Source organism: Falco rusticolus, chromosome 5 (genome assembly GCF_015220075.1).
Source record: "Falco rusticolus isolate bFalRus1 chromosome 5, bFalRus1.pri, whole genome shotgun sequence".
NCBI lineage: Eukaryota > Metazoa > Chordata > Aves > Falconiformes > Falconidae > Falco > Falco rusticolus.
Genome location: NC_051191.1, coordinates 11,590,970 through 11,610,840, shown reverse-complemented (window position 1 = coordinate 11,610,840; position 19,871 = coordinate 11,590,970). Strand labels below are relative to the sequence as shown.

The following is a 19,871-nucleotide window of genomic DNA, read 5'->3' as shown; positions in this document are numbered from 1 at the left end:
GCCGAAAGGTAGATCAGGGCTGCCTTTGTTCATTTAACTGCATCAAGAAGATACCCTTAAGTTGGCAGCACATTAATCACACAAAGTCCCCACTGCAATGCAAAATGAATAGCAGATAGCCCCATTGACTACAGACTTCGACCTATCAATATTTAAACTCTCCAACAGCAACCCTTTGCTGAGATCTGTTGAAGCAAACCTGTGAGATGCCACACACAAGTATTAACAAAGCCTACAACTAAAATCAGAAGAACTACAGAAAAACTGAAATGAAAATAAAAGATATTCTATAGATACGAAGTGATATATTTGAAACTGCACTGTTATCCAGGCAATTATATACCTTAACGTGGAAACATCTAATGCTAGAGGAGAATACAGTAGCCCCAGCTATGGCCTATTTTCTAAAAGATTCATAAAGCACTGAAATATATATTCCATGTAAGATACTACTGGCAGAGGTAGTTTTCAAAACATTATTTCAGACTGAGAAAGCATTTTGAAGTCCAAAAATAATAGCATTCACCAAAAAAATCCCCAAACCAAACCAAACTAAAAACCAAACAAAAGAAGGAGTTTCTTTAGTATACCATAATCTGCAGCCCACTTACTTTAAACATTACTCGTCTTTACCTTTAAGAAAAAAAAGCCTTCAATTTGGAGACCTCCTTCAGCAAGCAAACTAATTTATAATGTTACTAATCAGCAAAAGAATTCCCATACCCCTGGAATGTGGAAAAATATAAATGAAATTTTCAGCTTTTAGAAAGTAAAAAAAAAAAAAAAAGAGAAAGGTATAAAAAGATAAAGCAAATGAGAAACATATAGGAAAACCAAAACATTTTAGAGGGAGACGGTTTGTAGCATATCAATCCCTTTACCTGATGCTGTTACCAGGAGGCTGTCTGAATCACATGGTCTACAGGATGAAGCACTAACAGGGTTTATGGAGGAGCTACAGGCAATGGTGGTGGGAATGACAAAGGAATTTTCTGAACATGCAGGTTGGTTCAGTCCAGGGAAGTGGGAAGGCCAGGCACCCACCTGAGATGAGGCTATGGCTGGTATGGCACAGCCTGCAGGTGCCACAGATAAATCTATAGCAGGTTTTGGTGGCAGCTGAGGTGAGGACTTAGAAATAATTTCCTCATTTATTACCCTGATTCCTTGTGGCGAACTTGAAAGAGGTGAGGTCACGGTTTTGCTGTCAGTTTTTGTACCTGTATTTGGGGATCGACTACTATCCATTAAAACTTTAAGCTGTGGGTGTGGTGGAGAAGGAGTCTGCGAAAGCCCTGGTTTTTTGGGAGGAATAGGTGGAGGATTTCCTCTGTCAATCCTTGATACGCTGGGAGTCTTTAAACTCATTCTACCAACTGGGGGGTAAGTGCCAACTTCCATTGAATGTGATGTCCCCGGCCGTGATGGAGCACCACTCTGAGGGCTTGTAAATCTTGAAAGGACTTGGGTAACAGTATTCCGAGCTACCTGTTTGGAAACTAGGTTATCACGGCTCGTAGGGGATATGTCCCTTGAGGGAGGGCTTTGGGTTGTGTTTCCATTTTGGTCTTGATCATTTGCATTCGCTTGAAATCTAAATCTAGCTGCTTGGATGCGTGGATTTAGGCCTAGATGCCCAGTAGTGTTGGCAGACGGTGAATGCAAACTGTGCATAGATGAAGTGAGTGAGGAATTCTGAGCTGCGGCAGTGGGTGCTGCAGGGGCGCAAAGGGAAGTACTGTTTGAAAAAGGGGGAGTGCTACTTGGTAAATCAGGTGATGAGCCTGTACTTGGTCCGTTTTCCTCAATTCTGTTTTGATTCTGTGTAAGAACAGGAGTCGTGGGAGGGACAAGTTCACTAGATGAAGATTGTCTATCAATGACAGGCTTCACAAATGCTGCATTGGCACACACATTCATTTTTGTATTGCCAGACACTAGTGGGTTCACTGTAGACGGCTTTACAGGTACAGTCAAAGGCAACTTCTTAACATTTTCTGTGCTACTGTCCATCACCACAGTATCTGTTTGGCAGGCAACAGTTCTTGAACTTGGCTCTTCTGTTTCAACAGAAACAGAAACAAGACTCCTATCTTTATTCTTATCTTTATTTTTAAGAGAAAGATTAGCTTTACTTTCATTCTCTTTTTTTAATTGCTCAATCATTTTGACCATTTTATCTCTCTCTTCTCTGAGGTCACTGGTGTGTGCTTCCTCTCTATGAAGTTTGGCACGCAACTGCTCTCTCTCCGTGTCAAACTCAGACAGCTGCTTTTCCATTTGAGCTTCCATTTGTGTGCTCCTTTGTTTCTCAGCTGCAAGCGACTCCTCCAGCTCGGTAGCTTTTTTCTTTTCCTCTTCAAATTTTGACATCACTTCTTCCAGTTTCTGGGCTTCCTCTACAATTCGGCCAGACAACTGCTTACACTCTTTCACTAGCATCAATACTACATGCTTGTTCTTTCCTCGTTCTTCTTCAAGACGAGTGGATAGCTTTTTATGCTCCAGCTCAAGATTCTGTAACTGAGATTTTTCCATTTCCAACTGTAAGAAATCATAAAGAAAAATTCTCATTAACAAGATAAAGACTTCCAACATAACCTCATATTAACCTGACATCGATATTTTAACCTTTGAGAGTATGCCTGAAATAACCTGTCTGCCCCAGGGAAGTGATTTGTCATATCTAACACAAGTGCTATAATTTTACACAAGTAAAAGAAACAGATCAGCATCTCTAAAGAGCAATTCAGAGACCAACTAAGTCCAGCTATTTTCCTCTGTTAAAAACAGAGAGACTCTCCAAAGTTATTACATGCTTTTGATTCCTGAGTGAGGAGCTATCTGTTCTCCAGAAATTAGATATAAGACATCACAGAAAGTCTTCTTCTCAGTAAAGGAACCAGACACAAGCAAGAGATGAGCTTTGCAAAAAAACTTTGAGCCCAGAAATGAAAGGTTTAGGTTTTAGGTCTTCATCAGATTAAAGAAGATTAGGGTTGAAATACACAGTCCATCATGCTCATAAGACATTCATTTCTGAGACTTTTTGGCACAGGCACAAATACCTTCCTGTACTTCTCAACAGCAGAAGGTCGCACTGACATAGTGATGTATAAACTATGTTATAAGCTAGAATCAAAAATCTACCTACTATGGGCAGCTAATGGATAAGAGTAATTTTTCCCCTCATTCATACAGTCATCGCCTCTAATTCATCTTGTTTGCTGATTATGCTTTCATTCAAAGACCCTGTTCTAGAAAAGTGCTGGAAAAATAAGTTAATGCACCATTTTATGAAATGCCTACTAGTAATAATGTAACCTAAATTGCTTTGTATTTCCCAAGCAAACTTTTACACGGGTCAAACCACAACAAAAGAAAAACTGATTTCTTTCTTCCTGCTCCTCCCTTCACATTCTGATGCAGTAGCTTCCTATACGGCTTAGCAATAGCCATATTTAGGGCATCAGCAACAGCTACGGCATATCTCCTCTCAGTCAATGCTTAAAATACTGTCTTGGTTGCTAGATGAAACCAGACAGACACACAGGCAAAAAACCACCCAGGCACTACAATAAAATAGTTTTTCAGAAGCCTGTTGCTACAGCACGCTATTCCCTGCCCTCTCCAATAGCAGATGAAATTTCTTAGCTCTGGAAGCTTTTTCCACTGAACGTGTGTCTACAATTCATTTTTAACTAAACAGCAGTTAAACTCTCCAGTTACACCATAGAGTAGGGTTGACACTCATGCCACCAAGAAGTGAGCACAAGAGACAGAGAGTTTGCAGTTGTAATAGAAATAAATCCCACCTGCTATAGGTCATTGTCCTCAGGATAATTTTTTCGCACATGATAAGTAAAACCTCATATGCAAGAAAACACTTAAAAATTAAGGCAAGTGAAATGACATAGAGAGAACAAACAATAAATCCTGCATGAATTTACACTTACAGATAAACATGAGTCTCAGTCTCCTGACATTTCTAACCATATTACCCGACTGTAAATTTCTCTCCCATTTTCTTCAGAAGAATGGGAAAAAGCATAAAGAGGTGATGGCAATATTGGTGTGATTTATCTTATAGTAATAGTAAAATTTGTTCCTGAAATCATACCATTATCATAAGAAACAGTGAACTACGAGCAAGAGATCACTATGGGAAATTATACCTATATTATAAATGACACCTTAGCTTCAGATATCTCAAAAACTGTTTTGCAGTGGAGGGGCTCCACTGGGGTTTTAGAGCTTCATCCCGGGTTAACCAATACACTCTGTACAATGCATTTCACAAAAACAAGTTCACTCTTTCTTAAAAACAGTGTTAAATACATAAAAAATAAGATATGGCATTCTTAGTCATTGCTAAACAAACAGTATCAGTAACAACTCTTCAGTTACGTTAATGACAGTACAGCTGCAAACTAAACTAACAAGCTATGAAGACGACACCGTATTAAGAACATTCATAGTTCTTCACCTGTAGAAAAACTGGTTTTTTTCCCCAAGCATTTCATTGGTTTTTTTCAAAGCATCCAACAGCATTTGGATGCTTCACAAGCATTTCAAAGCAAGTGGAGCACCCAGCAGTAACAGCAAAGCATTCAACAGTTTCTTTTTTGTTAAAACAGATACAGAAATCATGAGAAATATATATGATTTCTAAAGCTTGACCCTGCAGTAAGATTATAGTGAAAATATTTTTTATCAAGATTTTCTACACTTTGTTATTCCTCCATTTTGCTTTCAGATGAGGGACTAGTTCTATAAATTAACTGTTGTGAAATTACATTACTTTCAAATAATCACAAGCAGATTGTAACATATAACTGGGATGAAATCAGCTTTGGAACTAGCTGTAATTATTTATGAGTTTATGAACTAACTATGACCTAATTTTTGCAGTGTACTAACTATATGCATATACTAAATCATATCAGTAATGTAAACATGTGGAACTGTGTCCAAGAAGGATTTAAAAGGGGTGTAAAAAAAAGGATACTGAGAAAAATATAGTGTCCCACAAATAACGAACCAGCAAAGGCCCTTCAAAGGTGAGAGACTGAGTGCATGCCTTGTGAAAAAACGCTGAGGGAGTTTGGCTTGCTTCATCTAGTGAAAAAGCCTGAGGATGATCTAATAGCAACATACCACTCCTTTTGAAGGGTCCTTACAGTGATGACAGAGTCAAGTTCTTGGTAGTGGCAGATTGGGCCCCGTAACAAGATGTTAACATGAAAAATTGTCCTTTAAGGGGCTTAGTCATGGAAAAAAGTTCTTCACAAGGATAGTAGTGCAGAAAGGCTGCAGTATTGCCATTCCTGGGGGTCTTCAGCATTCAGAAAGACAGATTCACAGATAAACAGATGTATTGCTGGTGACAATTTGCTTTAAGCACAAAGTTAGATGAAATCACATCAACTGGCCTCTTTCAACAAACATGTTTGTCTGTCTTTGAATGTGCATCCCAATATTAACTTCTCTGCAAACTATTGACAAAAATCAGGAACTGTCATTTTGATTACCTGGTTTTGAGTTCCCAGGAAATTAATTCAAAATTAAGTTTGATAACAGCTCCAGAAAAAGCATTCAAAGATATGGAAGAGGATGGAGACTTAACACAAAGCAGATGACATCTGGGGATTAGGCTTTTGGTATATGGTAAACTTATGACTGACAGTCATTTTGTGCGCGCCCCTTTTTTTCTACATTCTGGGACATTGTTATGACTTGTCTTTTATGATCAAATAAAAATTTTATTCAACTAATGTTTTTAAGGTCACTACATTCACAGTTAACAAGTCCCCAGGAATAAAAGTTCGGTCTGAGCCTGTTTAATGTCAGTAATTTCCAAAGACGACAAACACAGCTGTACACCTACTTCATTACTTAGTGTAAGAGCGAGACCGTGAGGCAATTCCAAACACAAAGATAGAGGCATCACACATTTAGAGAAGGAAGAATCACTCTTGGAGGGAGGAGGTGCAGCTGGCTCTGTATTTCGGTCACATTTGTCTAGGCTTAACTGTGGGTTTTTTCTTACATTGGGTCATTTACCTTGTCAAACATTTCTAGAAATCCCTCAAAATACCTCCACTACTCTTTTCCACACAGGGATCTGAGACATGAAGAATAGACTGGAAAATGTGGAACTAAGGGAAGGTAAAACACTGGATAAATGGTTTGTGAATGAACTGAGATGGTTGAGAGATGTGTCATCTGTCACCACAAACCCAAAAGAGTTAAAACAGTTCCCTCTCCAAATAGCATTTGTCTTTAAAAGAGGAAGATGCAAGTTCTGCAGACAGTCATGCACATGGCTGCTCAGCACCATGTAGCTTGTTTTCAAATCCTGTGTTATTTAAATTTCCTATTTGTTACAAGGAGTAAAATGGTAGAATTATAATAATACATTTTCAAAGAACATTAGTTTCTTTCAAGTGTAACACTTTCAAGTTTAGCTTGAAAGTTATAGACTAGGTTTGAGTGTACTAGGGGTTTAGGTACTTCTCAAAGTAAGAATCAAACTGCAAAATAAATTAAGATCAAACTATTTAAAATAGTGATTAAAAAAATTATCTCATGTATTCTTCTAGGAGACAAAAGACAAGCATACAGATACCGACTTCGGTAATAAACCTGGGCTAAAAAAAGGACAAAACAGAATTTACATATCAATACCCTGACTTTGAGACACGTTCTCAATATTGTAAGCTCATCTTACAGGCATGTATCTGTCCATATACTAAAAGCCAGAGATAGATGAAGAATTTAGGAGCAAGAAGAGACTTGTTGCCATGCACTGAAACAAGAAACTAACCCAATTGTCCAGGCAGATGTGTCAGTGTCTCTCCCAATATCATTCTTCAGTCAGAATTAGGAAGCTTACTCTCTCACTTTTATGCTGAGACAATCCCTTCTCCAAAATCTCAATTTACTTACAAAGCATTTAAAAAAGAAAACTAACATTTAAGAGCCGTCAAAAAGAAGTGCTAGGTAAGTAAAAGTAACAGTTCACTACACAGGCCATTGCACTGTTTCAAGACTCATGTATCATACATACAGTCTAGTATTATTCATGCTTTTTGTTTTTCTGAAGTTTTAACAGAGAAGGGATGCTTAAACTTAACAATACAGCTAAAATAACAAGAAAAGGTTTGCTGAATTAATTTAAGCATGTATTTCCAGCATACTTCCAGTACTTTTGTGTGTATGTTATTTCCCAAAGAACAATTACTACCAAAATCAATTTTATGTCACTTGTCTTAGCATTGTTGGGTTTTTTTTAAACATCAATATGAAACTGTCACCAAAAGGTATTTCACAGCTACTGAAGACATTCTACCCATCTTATACCCAGCGAGGACAATTCAATGCCTACTCTTTTATACTTATTCCAAAATGCCTGGTCTAGATTAGCCTATTAAGTTACCGTTCCCCTCTTTTCTCTCAGAAACCCCTCTCCAACATATGCATATTTAGCTATGCCTTAGGAATGTATGACTTACGTATTAGTGAAATACATGCAACCAACCATTCCCTTTCAAAATGACATTGTTTTATCTTCAATATGAGCCTCTTTTTTTGCAACATACTTGTTCCAAAGTATATTTTTCTTTACAGCAATTTTCTAAATATATAAAAAAAGTATTTTTTAGAGTTATAATTTATTTTTACTGATTTATGAAACAGAGCCACCTAGTATAAAATGCAAATAAATTATTTATTTTATGCTATTTAGGTTAGAACAAAAATAACAGTAGCTTCTCTAGGCTTCAATGGTGTTGGTTTAAAAATGTATTGTTATGATGCTTTCTCAGCTCATGCTGACTTATCCACTTGTATACTGCATCGACTTGCACCAGTTATACTTCATTATTCCAGAAGTAGAGCTAAATTCACAGAACAAATGAGATGTGTGCACACAAAATATCACCAGAAAATCAGCACCTCACTATATATGACAATTAAGGATAAAATTTTAACACTTGCAATGATAACCAAGTTGGACAAAGATGCAAATTAAAAAAGGGGCATGAAAGAACAAGTCAGGACAGGGAAAAGGAAAAAAAGTTAGTAGCAGGATACCTTCTTTTGTCTGTTTTCAGCAGCAGCCAACTGAGCTGACATTCTTTCTTGCATTTTCCTGCAGTGAGCCATAACAGCTTCTAAAATGGACAGAGGGTTCATGCATATTGGCTTCTTTTCTTTATCACCAGCACCTGCCTCAAAGTCTCTCTGAAGAGCCAGAAATGGGTCACTCAGATTAAATCTTCCATATCGCTCCTGGATAAAAACCTCTTTGCGCCGGGCCTAACAAAAAACACAAACAGACAAAAATAAAACTAAATGCATGCTTTGGAGTTCATCCACACATAGAAGAGATCTAAACCACAGGGAAAGTTATGTTACTTATTTATGCTTTTTTAATATTTCCTTTAGGTATTCATTTACAAGCTCTAAAAGAAATAGTCAGATACGTTGCACACAGATTTCATTATAGTCAATACAACTCACTACATAAAAAACATGCCCCCTTCTCAATTCAACACAGAAATACCAATCTGGATCATTGTCAAAAGTATCATGAAAATAACAACTTGTAAATTGGCTGATACACAGAGAGGAAAAGGAAGAAAAACATTCTAAAATAAAAGTTTTCTATTTCTGTATATTAAAATGATGCTAGTAAAAGATATGAAAACATGCTTTGGGTGTTTACTGCAGTACCAAAATAAATATTTTTGAAATAAAAAAATCTGACAGTATGTTTATACATACAGAGATTTTGATAAGTAATAGCAGACAAGCAGAGAGCAAAAATACCACCATGACTTATCTGAAATAAAGACATTTCCCATATCTCTGTTGAGGAAGAAATTAATGATCATGTTTCTCCATACCTTTATTTTAAAACATATTTATATTTCCAAACTACAGTACAACACATCATTGTCATAACAAAAAATAATTAAACAATAAAGATCAGAGGTAGTTTTGCTTGACAAATTTTTGGTTCTTCAGCCCAACAAGAAAACAAGATCAGTTTCAGAGAAGGTATTTTTATACATTTAATACACAGTGCACAGGACGGCCACAGATAAGTACTGACTTCTAACAATATTAATAGAAAATATTGTTCCAAAATCTCAGGCTTAAGACCCATCTAATTTGTGGGGGTAAAAGAAAACCAAACCAACCAACCAAAAAAAACCCAAACCAAAACACCACCAGAAAGATCCAATTATTTCTAAAATTTTGTTGTGGTGGTTTTGTGCTTGCACATATAACAGAAAGCAGAATGTAGACAGCCAAACCATTATAGCACAGGTTTTGGAAGAAAATTAAGATTTCTTTCTTTAAAAATTAAAAGAGTCACCAGAAGAGCTCTTTGAAGAAGTCTCAAAAAATCAGAAAAAAACCTAAACAAAACAGTGCATAGAAAGACCATCAGAAAAAGGAATCTCTCAAAAAATGCATACAAGATTTATTTGTGATTAGGTTCAAATTCAGTTTTGAATAAGCAAAAAAGAGGATGAATAAGCCATTTCTGAGATACAAAACATGAGATACAGGCCTAATGGTTACCAAATAGATTCATAAATCCTTTGGAAAGCTTGAAGAAGCTAAAACTGAAACATATGTAAAGATCATAAGAGGTAACGCACATTTCAGGGCATGAGAAACCAAAAAAGAACATAAGAACTATGTTAGAAAAACTGTCCGGAGACTAACTACAAATAACACAGCTTAGTGAATGCCCAACTTTTCCCTATATATTGTCTGCAAAATTGAACTGTTGTGGGAAATCAAAAGGTAAAAGAGCATTTGACTGCAACAGAAATGAGTGTGCCTACATATTCTGATGCTTGAAATACTTTTAGCCTATTTTTCAATTTGATAGTATAAATAGAACTTGAAAATATTTATAAAAAACCCAGGCCTTTGGGGCATAACTTTAGAAAAAGCTCACAGAGTTCATTCAGACTGAAAGTATAGCTAGGTTTACAGAGTCAGGTAATAATTGGTCGAAGAGACAAAAATAAGCTGATAGAACTTTGGGGTTTTTATAAATTGCCTTGCAAGTAACCCCTAATTAGTCTAATATTTTAATCCCTTAATTTTTAACTTAGATTTTAAATTAAAATAAAATAAAATAGATGGTTTCAAAGGTAATATTACAAAGCCAGGTGGGGAGGGGCTATATTTGTAGCTCCTGGTTCCATAGACTGAAGTTACAGGACAGTATGCAGCTTAGGAATTCAACCTTCATGTAAAAGAAACAATCAAAACCAAAAACCTGACCCTAAATGGATTAGAGTGCTAAGTAGCCAAACAAGATGACAAACCCAAGCAGGTTAAGAATATTAATGGAGATGGAGGCACAATCTATATATAAATTATCAGCAGTGTAAAAGCCACTTAGTTTATATAAAGAAAGTGAGCCATGAAAGTAAAGGAAAAACCACTGATGTAGCAGCTCAGCTGTAAACAACAAAAAAAGACCACCAAAGCCCCCATCCTTCAATCCAGAGGCCAACAGCAAAAAAAGAAGCCAAGCAGATTAACTGATCTCACAGGCAAAGGCAACCACTCATGCTTTTAAGGAAACACAGTTAGACAACCAGTGAAATAATGTGTATTTTCCAATTTTTCTATGACCAGCACATGCTGTACGCATGCAATATGAATGTATTTGATATGTTCTCTAACATGCATAGCTATTAACAGAACAAGCAAGGAAAAGAAAGGTTCAGCGTCCACCTGCCAAAATAGTAACAGGATGGGGTGCCCAGATTCATTAAATAAGGAAAAGATGAAACTACACAGAAGAGTTGAGCTTCATCCCAATGAAAATCAAAACAATCTGCTGGCATTAAGAATTAAATGGCTACAGGAAAATCTGAAAGCTTAAGACTGTCAAAAAACCAATAGGTCTTGAACAGCACGTGGTTTGGGATGACAGACCCTGTAGGGCTGAAGCCGTAACTATATACCTTCAAGCACAGGATAAAACAGACTGGCGACTCTCAAACCATTAACAGCCAAGTTGTGTCAGGATGCTTCCAACTCAAAAGGGAGCTAAATGCAAAATATTAAAACAATGTTTACATGTTTCTATACAAGAACTAAACATATAAAATAAAATTATGGGATGAGCATGATTTCAAATGAAGATACCAGAATAAAAGATAAAGCAGAAGCTTGGTAGAAGGGAATCAAAGAGTAGTTTCTCAAAACTTAGGCACTAAGTGGCAGAAAGAAAAGCTAGGCTTGGGTTGTTTTTTTTTTACACGATTCCTCCAGCCCCTAAAATAATACTTCTGTTCCTTTGCATGTCACTAAAGTACACCAGATGAGAGAAATAGAAATATTAGAATTAGAAAATTTTCTGTTACACCACCTTTCAGCATTGAATTTCCAGTCATAAGAGCTAGTAGCAATATCAAGATATCTGTTTTTTATGGCACTTATTATCTGGGGAATGTACAGTCTAATGTCATACGGGTAATTAATCCTCTAAAATAGGCTCTGCATAATCTGGTGGTTGTGCTAAAACAGCATTAGTACTGTCTCGTGTATTAACTTCAATTGCACAACTATATATACAGAAAATAACATTTAAAAAGTTCATCAGTGAATAATTCACTGAATGCATTTTCAAACAGAAAATTTTCAAAACCAAACAGAATATGCACCCATAGGAGGTAATCAGGACTGCTGCGCTGTGAAAGGTGCTATATGAATTTATAAACCCTGAGCTATATTTTTCTGTACATACCCACTTGCACAGCGACTAGCCTTTTAATGGAAAGACTGAGATTGAAAGTACTTAAAGGTATAAAAAATGGCCATGGAAAACTATTCTTTTTGCACCCTACGCCAGCTGTACACAAAATTATGACTTAAGCTAAATCCTCCAACAGGTAACTGCTAATGAAAAGTGACAGCAAACACACACAAAGGGAAAAGATCTAAAAACGAAGAAAAAAACCCCCTTTAAGTAGTTAATTAACTAAATTCACTACTGCAATAGAGTAAAAACTTAAGCTTATTTACAACAGCTTTTTAATTAAGTCCAGAAGGAACACCACATTTATACAGAGCTTTCAAATCCTTACACAGGATCTGAAACATTAAACAAGTAGACCAAAATCAGGATGCAACTACTACTTAAAAAGAATGAAAACTCCAAGGTTTTTTATGGACAGGCTGGTCTATAGCATTATGTTGGATCAAGAGTGGACTATAAATTTATACTAAAAAAATACAATAGAACTGGAAAACATCTTCAGAGAGGAGTGAAAGAAGATCAAAAGGTACAACATGGCTTCTCTTCAAGGAAGAGCTAAGTAGAAAAAGGACTTTTCAGTGTGAAACAGACAACCAGGGAGAAACACTGGACACTGAACGCTGACAGGACAGGTAGCAATTGTCCCATGATCTAATTGAGGGAAACTGCAGTTGGACACACATTCTTCTCACTGAGAGCAGATAAGAACTGGAACGTGTTGCACTGGGAAAACATACAACCTCTGTCACTAGGAGATTTCCAAAACTCAACTGGATAAGGCCACAAGCAACCCAATCCATGTTTGACATTAGTCCTGCGTTACGCAGAAGATGGAACTGAACAATCTCTAAAGGTGCCTGCAAGCTAAATTACTCTGTGATTAGTGATTTCTTCTAGGACGGTTAACTTTTGTCGTGTAGATGCTAACCATCTTCTCAAGTAACAAATGACAGAAATGTAGTCTCAGAGGAAGGAAAAACAACCAAATACTTAATGGTGGAACAAGTCTTATGTCTTGCTTTGGATCATGAAAACAGACTTAAGACTTAGAAAACAGAACTTTTAGTCTGTTATATTCAAAATAAAAAATCAGTACTGAACAATCCCAGGGCTTACACAGCTGTGTGACACAAGGTGAAGTTTTACCCTCAATTTTTCTCTCCTATGTCTGCGGCCAACAAGAATCTGGAGGATCAGGCTGTAAGATAACCTGCTTCTTACTCTCTCAGGGAGCCTGTCTCGTACCACATACAGCAAGACACCTCATTCACCCTTACACCAACTTTTTTCACACAAAGTCATACAAGTCATGTCTATGCATCTATCCAGCTCCCTCCTGGACACTTCCATCTCTCAAGCTGACCCTTTACAATCACTGACCCCACTCATTTACAGGCAGATGAGGACTGGCAGAGGCACATGCTGGGAGAGGAACAAAACGAGTGGAGGCATGTGGATGATGGGTTGTGCAAAAAGCTGCAAATCCAGTATAAGAACTGGCCTGCAGTCACTTGTTTCTGATGTTCCACTTCAGAAGGAACAAAAAAAAATATTTTCAGTGACCAAACTGAGGATTATGAAGTCTAATTAGATTCTTCCCCCTTGTTATTGAAAAAAGAATGCAAGGGGGTAAGGAGGTCTTCACACAGTATCCAGCTGTCGACTTAAAGCTAAAAGCATTAAAAAAGCAAGGAAAACCAAATACGGCCAATAGATAGTAAATAAATATAAAATAATAGTAAATAATAAGATCAATAATGAAACCTGAAAAATCACATAAAGGAAACTAACTATAAAAGTAATGTTCAGTAATAATCTACATTGATCTTAGTTGCACACATTTGCTGATATGAGTTTTCAGCTTGCATAACCAGTAACAGAATATATAAGCAACAGTATTTTTAAGGTTAACACTGCATTATTCCCCCAACATATCTCAAGAGTTTCCTCTTCGTTTACCTGCCAAGTTAAGAGTTCAGCAAGTCCAAGTCTTCCATGAAGCAAGTGATGATAAACATCAAAAATAGGACTGCATGTCCTACACTGCTGTGAAACAATAGAACTGAATTAAAGCTGCCCCAGAACCCTTAAACAAAATTTCCTTCCTTTCAGGAACGTTTGTTCCTCTGATTAATTTCCCTTTCCACATATACTGAAATCGTTTCAACAGATGTTGATAGGTTCATATTAATATTTTCTTTTGACATATGTATTAGGCACTGGTAAAACATTTTCTAAAACTAACCAGCACAGAAGAGGAGGCAGTAAAAGCTTATGTGTTATGTTAAAGACGGAGGTGAGCCCTTGACTGTAAATAAAATTGGAAGGTTAATAGATTATTGAAAAGAGGAAGGTGGCTGAAAGAGAACATGTTTATAAATCTTATTTAGTGGAATTATAGTCTCTTGAAATGATTTGCTGGAGCTATTCACTTCAGCAAAAGAATTATTAATGAATCTATATATCTCATTGATATAGTATATATATACACTATACATATATACAATATAGGATTATATATATAATTTTTATATATTATGTATTGTATGTATAACCCCCTCATCCAGATCGCTGATAGAAAGTTATATACACGCTATATATGCACACACACACATAAATATATATATGTGTGTGTATCGTTATTGGCAATCTGGATGAGGGGACTGAGCACACCCTCAGTAAGTTTGCAGATGACACCAAGCTAGCGGGGAGTGTTGATCTCCTTGAGGGCAGGAAGGCTCTGCAGAGGGATCTGCTCAGGCTGGAGCGATGGGCCAAGGCCAATTGTTGGAGGTTCAACAAGGCTCAGTGCCGGGTCCTGCACTTGGGTCACACCAGCCCCACACAACAATACAAGACCTGGGGGTGCTGGCTGACAGCCGGCTGAACATGAGCCAGCAGGGTGCCCAGGTGGCCAAGAAGGCCAGAAGGCAAAGAGCATCCTGGCTTGTATCAGAAACAGTGTGGCCAGCAGGACAAGGGAGGTGATCACCCCCCTGTACTGGGCACTGGTGATGCCGCACCTCAAACCCTGTGTTCAGCTCTGGGCCCCTCACTGCAAGAGGGACACAGAGGGGCTGGAGCGTGTCCAGAGACGGGCAACGGGGCTGGGGAAGGGTCTGGAGCGCAAGTCTTATGAGGAGCAGCTGAGGGAACTGGGGGTGTTTAGCCTGGAGAGGAGGAGGCTCAGGGGGGATCTTATCGCTCTCTACAACTACCTGGAAGGAGGCTGTAGGCAGGTGGAGGTCGGTCTCTTCTCCCAAATTACAAGCGACAGGACAAGAGAAATGGCCTCAAGTTGCACCAGACGAGGCTTAGACTGCATAGTAGGAAAAATTTCTTCACTGAAAGGGTGGTCAAGCATTGGAACAGGCTGCCCAGGGAGGCGGTGGAATCACCATCTGTGAAGGTATTTAAAAATTTGTAGATGCGGTACTCAGGGACATGGGTTAGTGATGGACTTGGCAGCGCTGGGTTAACGGTTGGACTTGATGATCTCAAAGGTCTTTTCCAACCTAAATGATTCTATGATTCTATATACTCATAATAAAAGCAGTACTTTCAGAGAGATACCTGCAAAATACAGGGGTGGGGGATATGATGTGTTACTATGATTAATTAAGAATCATAGGATCAGTGACTTTAAGAGTTATTAAGAATGCGTCTTTAAAGAATGCTAGCAATTCTGTTTCACAATACTGTTTGGAGTCTTTGGTGGCCTCTTTGGTGGTAGGTTTTTTTTTAAAGCAGATGTAAATGAATGTTTTCAAAGTACCATATCGGATGTTACTTCCATATAAAACTTTACAGAACAAACTAAACATGGAAATGTAAACATCAATCACAGATGAAGAAATTGTATCCTGCAGCATGATTTCTGTCAATACACATGATACTCAATTTCTTTCTTAATTACAGTCTAAATACCTTTCTTCAGCACTGTGACAGTGCATACCTATGCAAAGTCTACAAGTGATTTAGATTTTAATGAACTCAATATTATATGAAAAACATTTGGCCAATATATTTGAACTGTCATTTCCATGTTAAGTGTCATGTATCGTAAGACAAAAATTTGTACATACACTTTAAGGATGAAAAGAATGGAAATTCTCTGAAGAAAACTGATGATCTTAACAGGCTGCTAGTTCAAAAACAGTAAAAACAGTAGAAAGAATTGAGAAATGGTAGGATGCAATCAGCAAAGGAAACAAAACCAACATACAGGTTATATAGGTCTCTCAGAGCATAATTAATTGTTTAATACTATAAAAAATGCTCTTTACATATGACTGATCAGGATCATGAAAGAATTCAAGTCTTTTGGTAGAGCTACTAAGAAAATAAAATATACCTGTTGAGTAATTTTTAATGTAAGGCACACATACTCAGAAAAAAACATTCAAAACTATCTTGGAGCAGTCTCTCGTAACAGTCGTAAGCTATATAAATAAACTTATTACAGTTGAAGTAGGCTGCATGAAAGCGGAGATAAAATCAGTTTTTCCAGAAAAGTTATCCCAAGTGTGAATCATTAAAATAAGAGTAACAACAAAACACTGCATTATTCTTTTATACACAACAACCCATAGAACTTTTCCAAAACTTTCTAATTCACAAAGTACCCCTTTCTCTCAGAATCACATAGCTTTAAATCCCAGCTTTTTAAAAAAACACTTTTTAAGGTAAAAAGAAAGCTCTGAAATAAGACGGTATGTTGTTTTAAAAGGCTATCCTCACTAACCTCCACTTAAGAAGATATACAAACCCATCAATATAAGGCACAAAAGGTCAGATCTTACCTAGTGTTGATAAAAACAACAAACCAGATTATTTCATGCCAAGCAGCCAAATATTAAAGTGGTTTGCAAAAAGCCGTTCAGTTTCCTCTTCTCTGCACTAAAAAGCAGACTTAACGAAAGCACAACATGCCTAACGACTAATTGAAATCTCTCTGTGTATAGGAGGACAAACATTTAATTAATTAACACTTAAACAGTCCTGACTTAGAATATATCAGAAAGCACTGAAGAAGAATTATACAACCAAGGTAATGATCAACCCCAAACCTCCTTAGGGGTCTGACTCCAAGAGAGTATCACCCAATAGTACCTGTTTACTGTTACCCTAACATTGCTAAGGAGCACAACCTCCCTCCCTTTCTCCCTGCTACCTCACAAAAACCTCCATAAAAGAGATACAGACAGGACAGACATACACATGCTTCCAACTCTTCATTACAAATTTTTGCCCTTAGAGTGATGAAAATCCACTATTTTGAGGATGCAGATTTAAAAATGAAAAGGCCATATAACAAAGCTAAGATCAGTTACTAACAGAGCAGTACCAACAAGAAAAAAACAATACAGTCAATATAAAATATTATTCACTTCTTACAGATGTAAGAGTTGAAACTCAGGCCTTGCACTAAGTTTCTAAATGATGAAGGAGAAAAAGCTCAAGCCAAGTTTTTAACTAACAAGAACCATCCAGATGTTCTATATAAAAATGACATTAGACCTATTTTATGACAGCCTTCTTGTCTGATGCCTAAATATTTGAAAATTATAGGACAGTATTTTGTAAGAAAGTATCACTATTCGATGCTCTGATTAACTAACCACCCAGACATTTATCTCTGAAAATAACACAGATTTTCATCCTGATAGTGAATCCCAAATGATAGAAGAGACTTGAGCTTTCTGGATACTTTAAGTAACCATTTGTCATCTAAAGTTTTTTGCACATTCAGATCTATAGTTCAAATTCATGCAAATCAATTCATAATTCTTTGCATGGAAATGTCAGCCATTCTTCTGAAATATTGAAGGAAATACGACTTCACCTCTGATCAAAAAAGAGCACTTTAACCTCCATGCTTAGCAGTTTAAAAGTTTCTTCAGCTCAGTAAGAAAGAAAACATAACAAAGGCATAACAGAAAAACTTCAACTAAATCAATTGGTGCTTCTTTTTTAATTTACAGCATTTGGATTTTTGTGTTTTCAAGCTCTCAAAATCTCAGCTAAAATATCATCCCGTATTACTGTATGGCAATTACATGGTAACCAAACTTTAATTAGCTTAATGCAATTGTATGCAAATTATGAGTGGCAATCATCAGCTATAGTCAACATCAGTTCACAAAAGGAAAGTCCTGTTTAACTAATTTGATATTCTTCTGTGACCCACCTAGTGGAAGTAAAGGCAGTGGATGTATTTTTTCTGGATTCCAGAAAGGCTTTTGACACTGTCCTTCATGGCATCCTTCCGGACAAGTTGTCTGGCTCTGAGATGAGTGGGTTCATAGCTCCCTGGGTGAAAGACTGGCTGAAGGGCAGAGCTCAAAGCATTGTACTGAATGGGGCCACACCTGGCTGGAGACCGGCCTCCAGCGGTGTTCCTCGGGCTCCAAGTCTAGGGCCAGTTCTGTTCAATATACCAATGATCTGGATGCACCATCAAGCAAGGTTGGTGCCGATACCAAACTAGGAGATGCTGTTGACTCTCTCGTGGGACGGGAGGCCTTGCAGAATGATCTAGATAGATTGGAGCATTAAGCAATGATTAACAGGATGAAATTTAACAAGTCAAAATGCTGGATTCTGCTCCTAGGACGGAGTAACACCAGGCAAAAATACGAACGGGGTCAGGAGCGGCTGGAGAAGAGCCCCGCAGAAGGGAAGCTGGGGGTGCTGGTGGGGAGCAGGCTCAGCACGAGTCAGCTGTGTGCCCTGGAGCCAAGAGACAACCCGCACCCTGGGGTGCCCCAAACACGGCGTAACCAGCCGCTCGCAAGAGGTGATTATCCCCTGCATTCAGCACTGGTGCGGCCTCACCGGGAGCACTGTGTGCGCTGCTGGGCCCCACAGCTCAAGAAGGACGTGAAGGTCCTTGAATGGGTCCAGAGGAGGCCAGCACAGCTGGTGAAAGGGCTGGGAGGAATGTCCCGTGAGGAGCAGCTAAGGACGTTGGGCCTGTCTAGTTTGGGGAAAAGGAGGCGGAGGGGTGACCTCATTGCTCTCTGCAGCTTCCTGAGGAGGGGGAGTGGAGAGGGAGATGCTGAGCTCTTCTCCCTGTATCCAGCGATAGGACGTGTGGAAATGGCTCAAAGCTGCACCAGGGTAGGCTCAGGCTGGACACGAGGAAGCATTTCTTTAGCGAGGGGGTGGTCAGTCAAACACTGGAACAGGATTCCCAGAGAGACAATTGATGTCCCAAGCTTGTCAGTGATTAAGAGGCTTTTGGACAATGTCCTTAATAACATGCTCTAACTTGGCCAGCCCTGAATGGATCAGTGAGTTGGACTAGATGATCATCGTAGGTCCCTTCCAACTGAAATAGTCATTCTATTAACAATATAGATTAATTTGAGGTATAGTAAGTGAATTCAGTATTTTCTAATTATTTCTGGTATTCACTGAAGATAAATTGTGAGAGTGATATGTATTACCTACAAGAACAATTTTATTCTTGCTACTACAACTACTGAAGCTGAACGAACAAATGGATTTAACTAAATAAATTTGATTTCTAGAATGGAACATTTTAAAGTAAACAGAATAGTGATCTGCACTGTATATCTTGGCTTTTATGCCCTTTAATACAACTGTAAAGCAATTTTCCAGCTAGTACTCTCTTTACAGATACCATTACTTAAAAGTTACCAGTTTTAAAATTGCCATCTAACAGCTTATATTTCCACAATATCTAGCTAAAATTTTATTCTGCTATTTCAGAGAGAACTCACTATAATCACTGTTGCTCTATATTCTCAAACTTTCTATTTATTTGTACAAATGGAATGCTGCTTTTATAAGAGACCTAGTGCTAAGTACTTTTAGTACACTGCCAGACATTCCAAGACACATGCCTCTCTCTGGAAGAGCTGCAGGTGGAAAGACCTATCCATCAGTCAGAACAGCATCAAAACTGAGCGGGAGAGAGAAAAGCTTCACAAGTGTTGAATTTCTAAAGGACCCCAATCAAATCTCTTATCTTATTCATAATTAGTTCTTATAAATTACTATCATAATTTATTTGGAAGAACAGAGAATAAACCTTTTACAGTTT

General features: G+C 37.7%; 1 protein-coding gene across 1 annotated transcript in view; it reads right to left on the bottom strand.

The window, feature by feature from the left end:
* Positions 1-19,871, bottom strand: part of CTTNBP2 (cortactin binding protein 2) — an 89,614-nt gene that overhangs the window by 46,873 nt on the left and 22,870 nt on the right. The window contains exons 3-4 of the mRNA XM_037389919.1: positions 8,095-8,319; positions 882-2,544 (exon numbers count right to left, since the gene is read on the bottom strand). Coding sequence (XP_037245816.1) covers positions 882-2,544; positions 8,095-8,319 — 1,888 coding nt within the window. The remainder of the gene's footprint in view (positions 1-881; positions 2,545-8,094; positions 8,320-19,871) is intronic.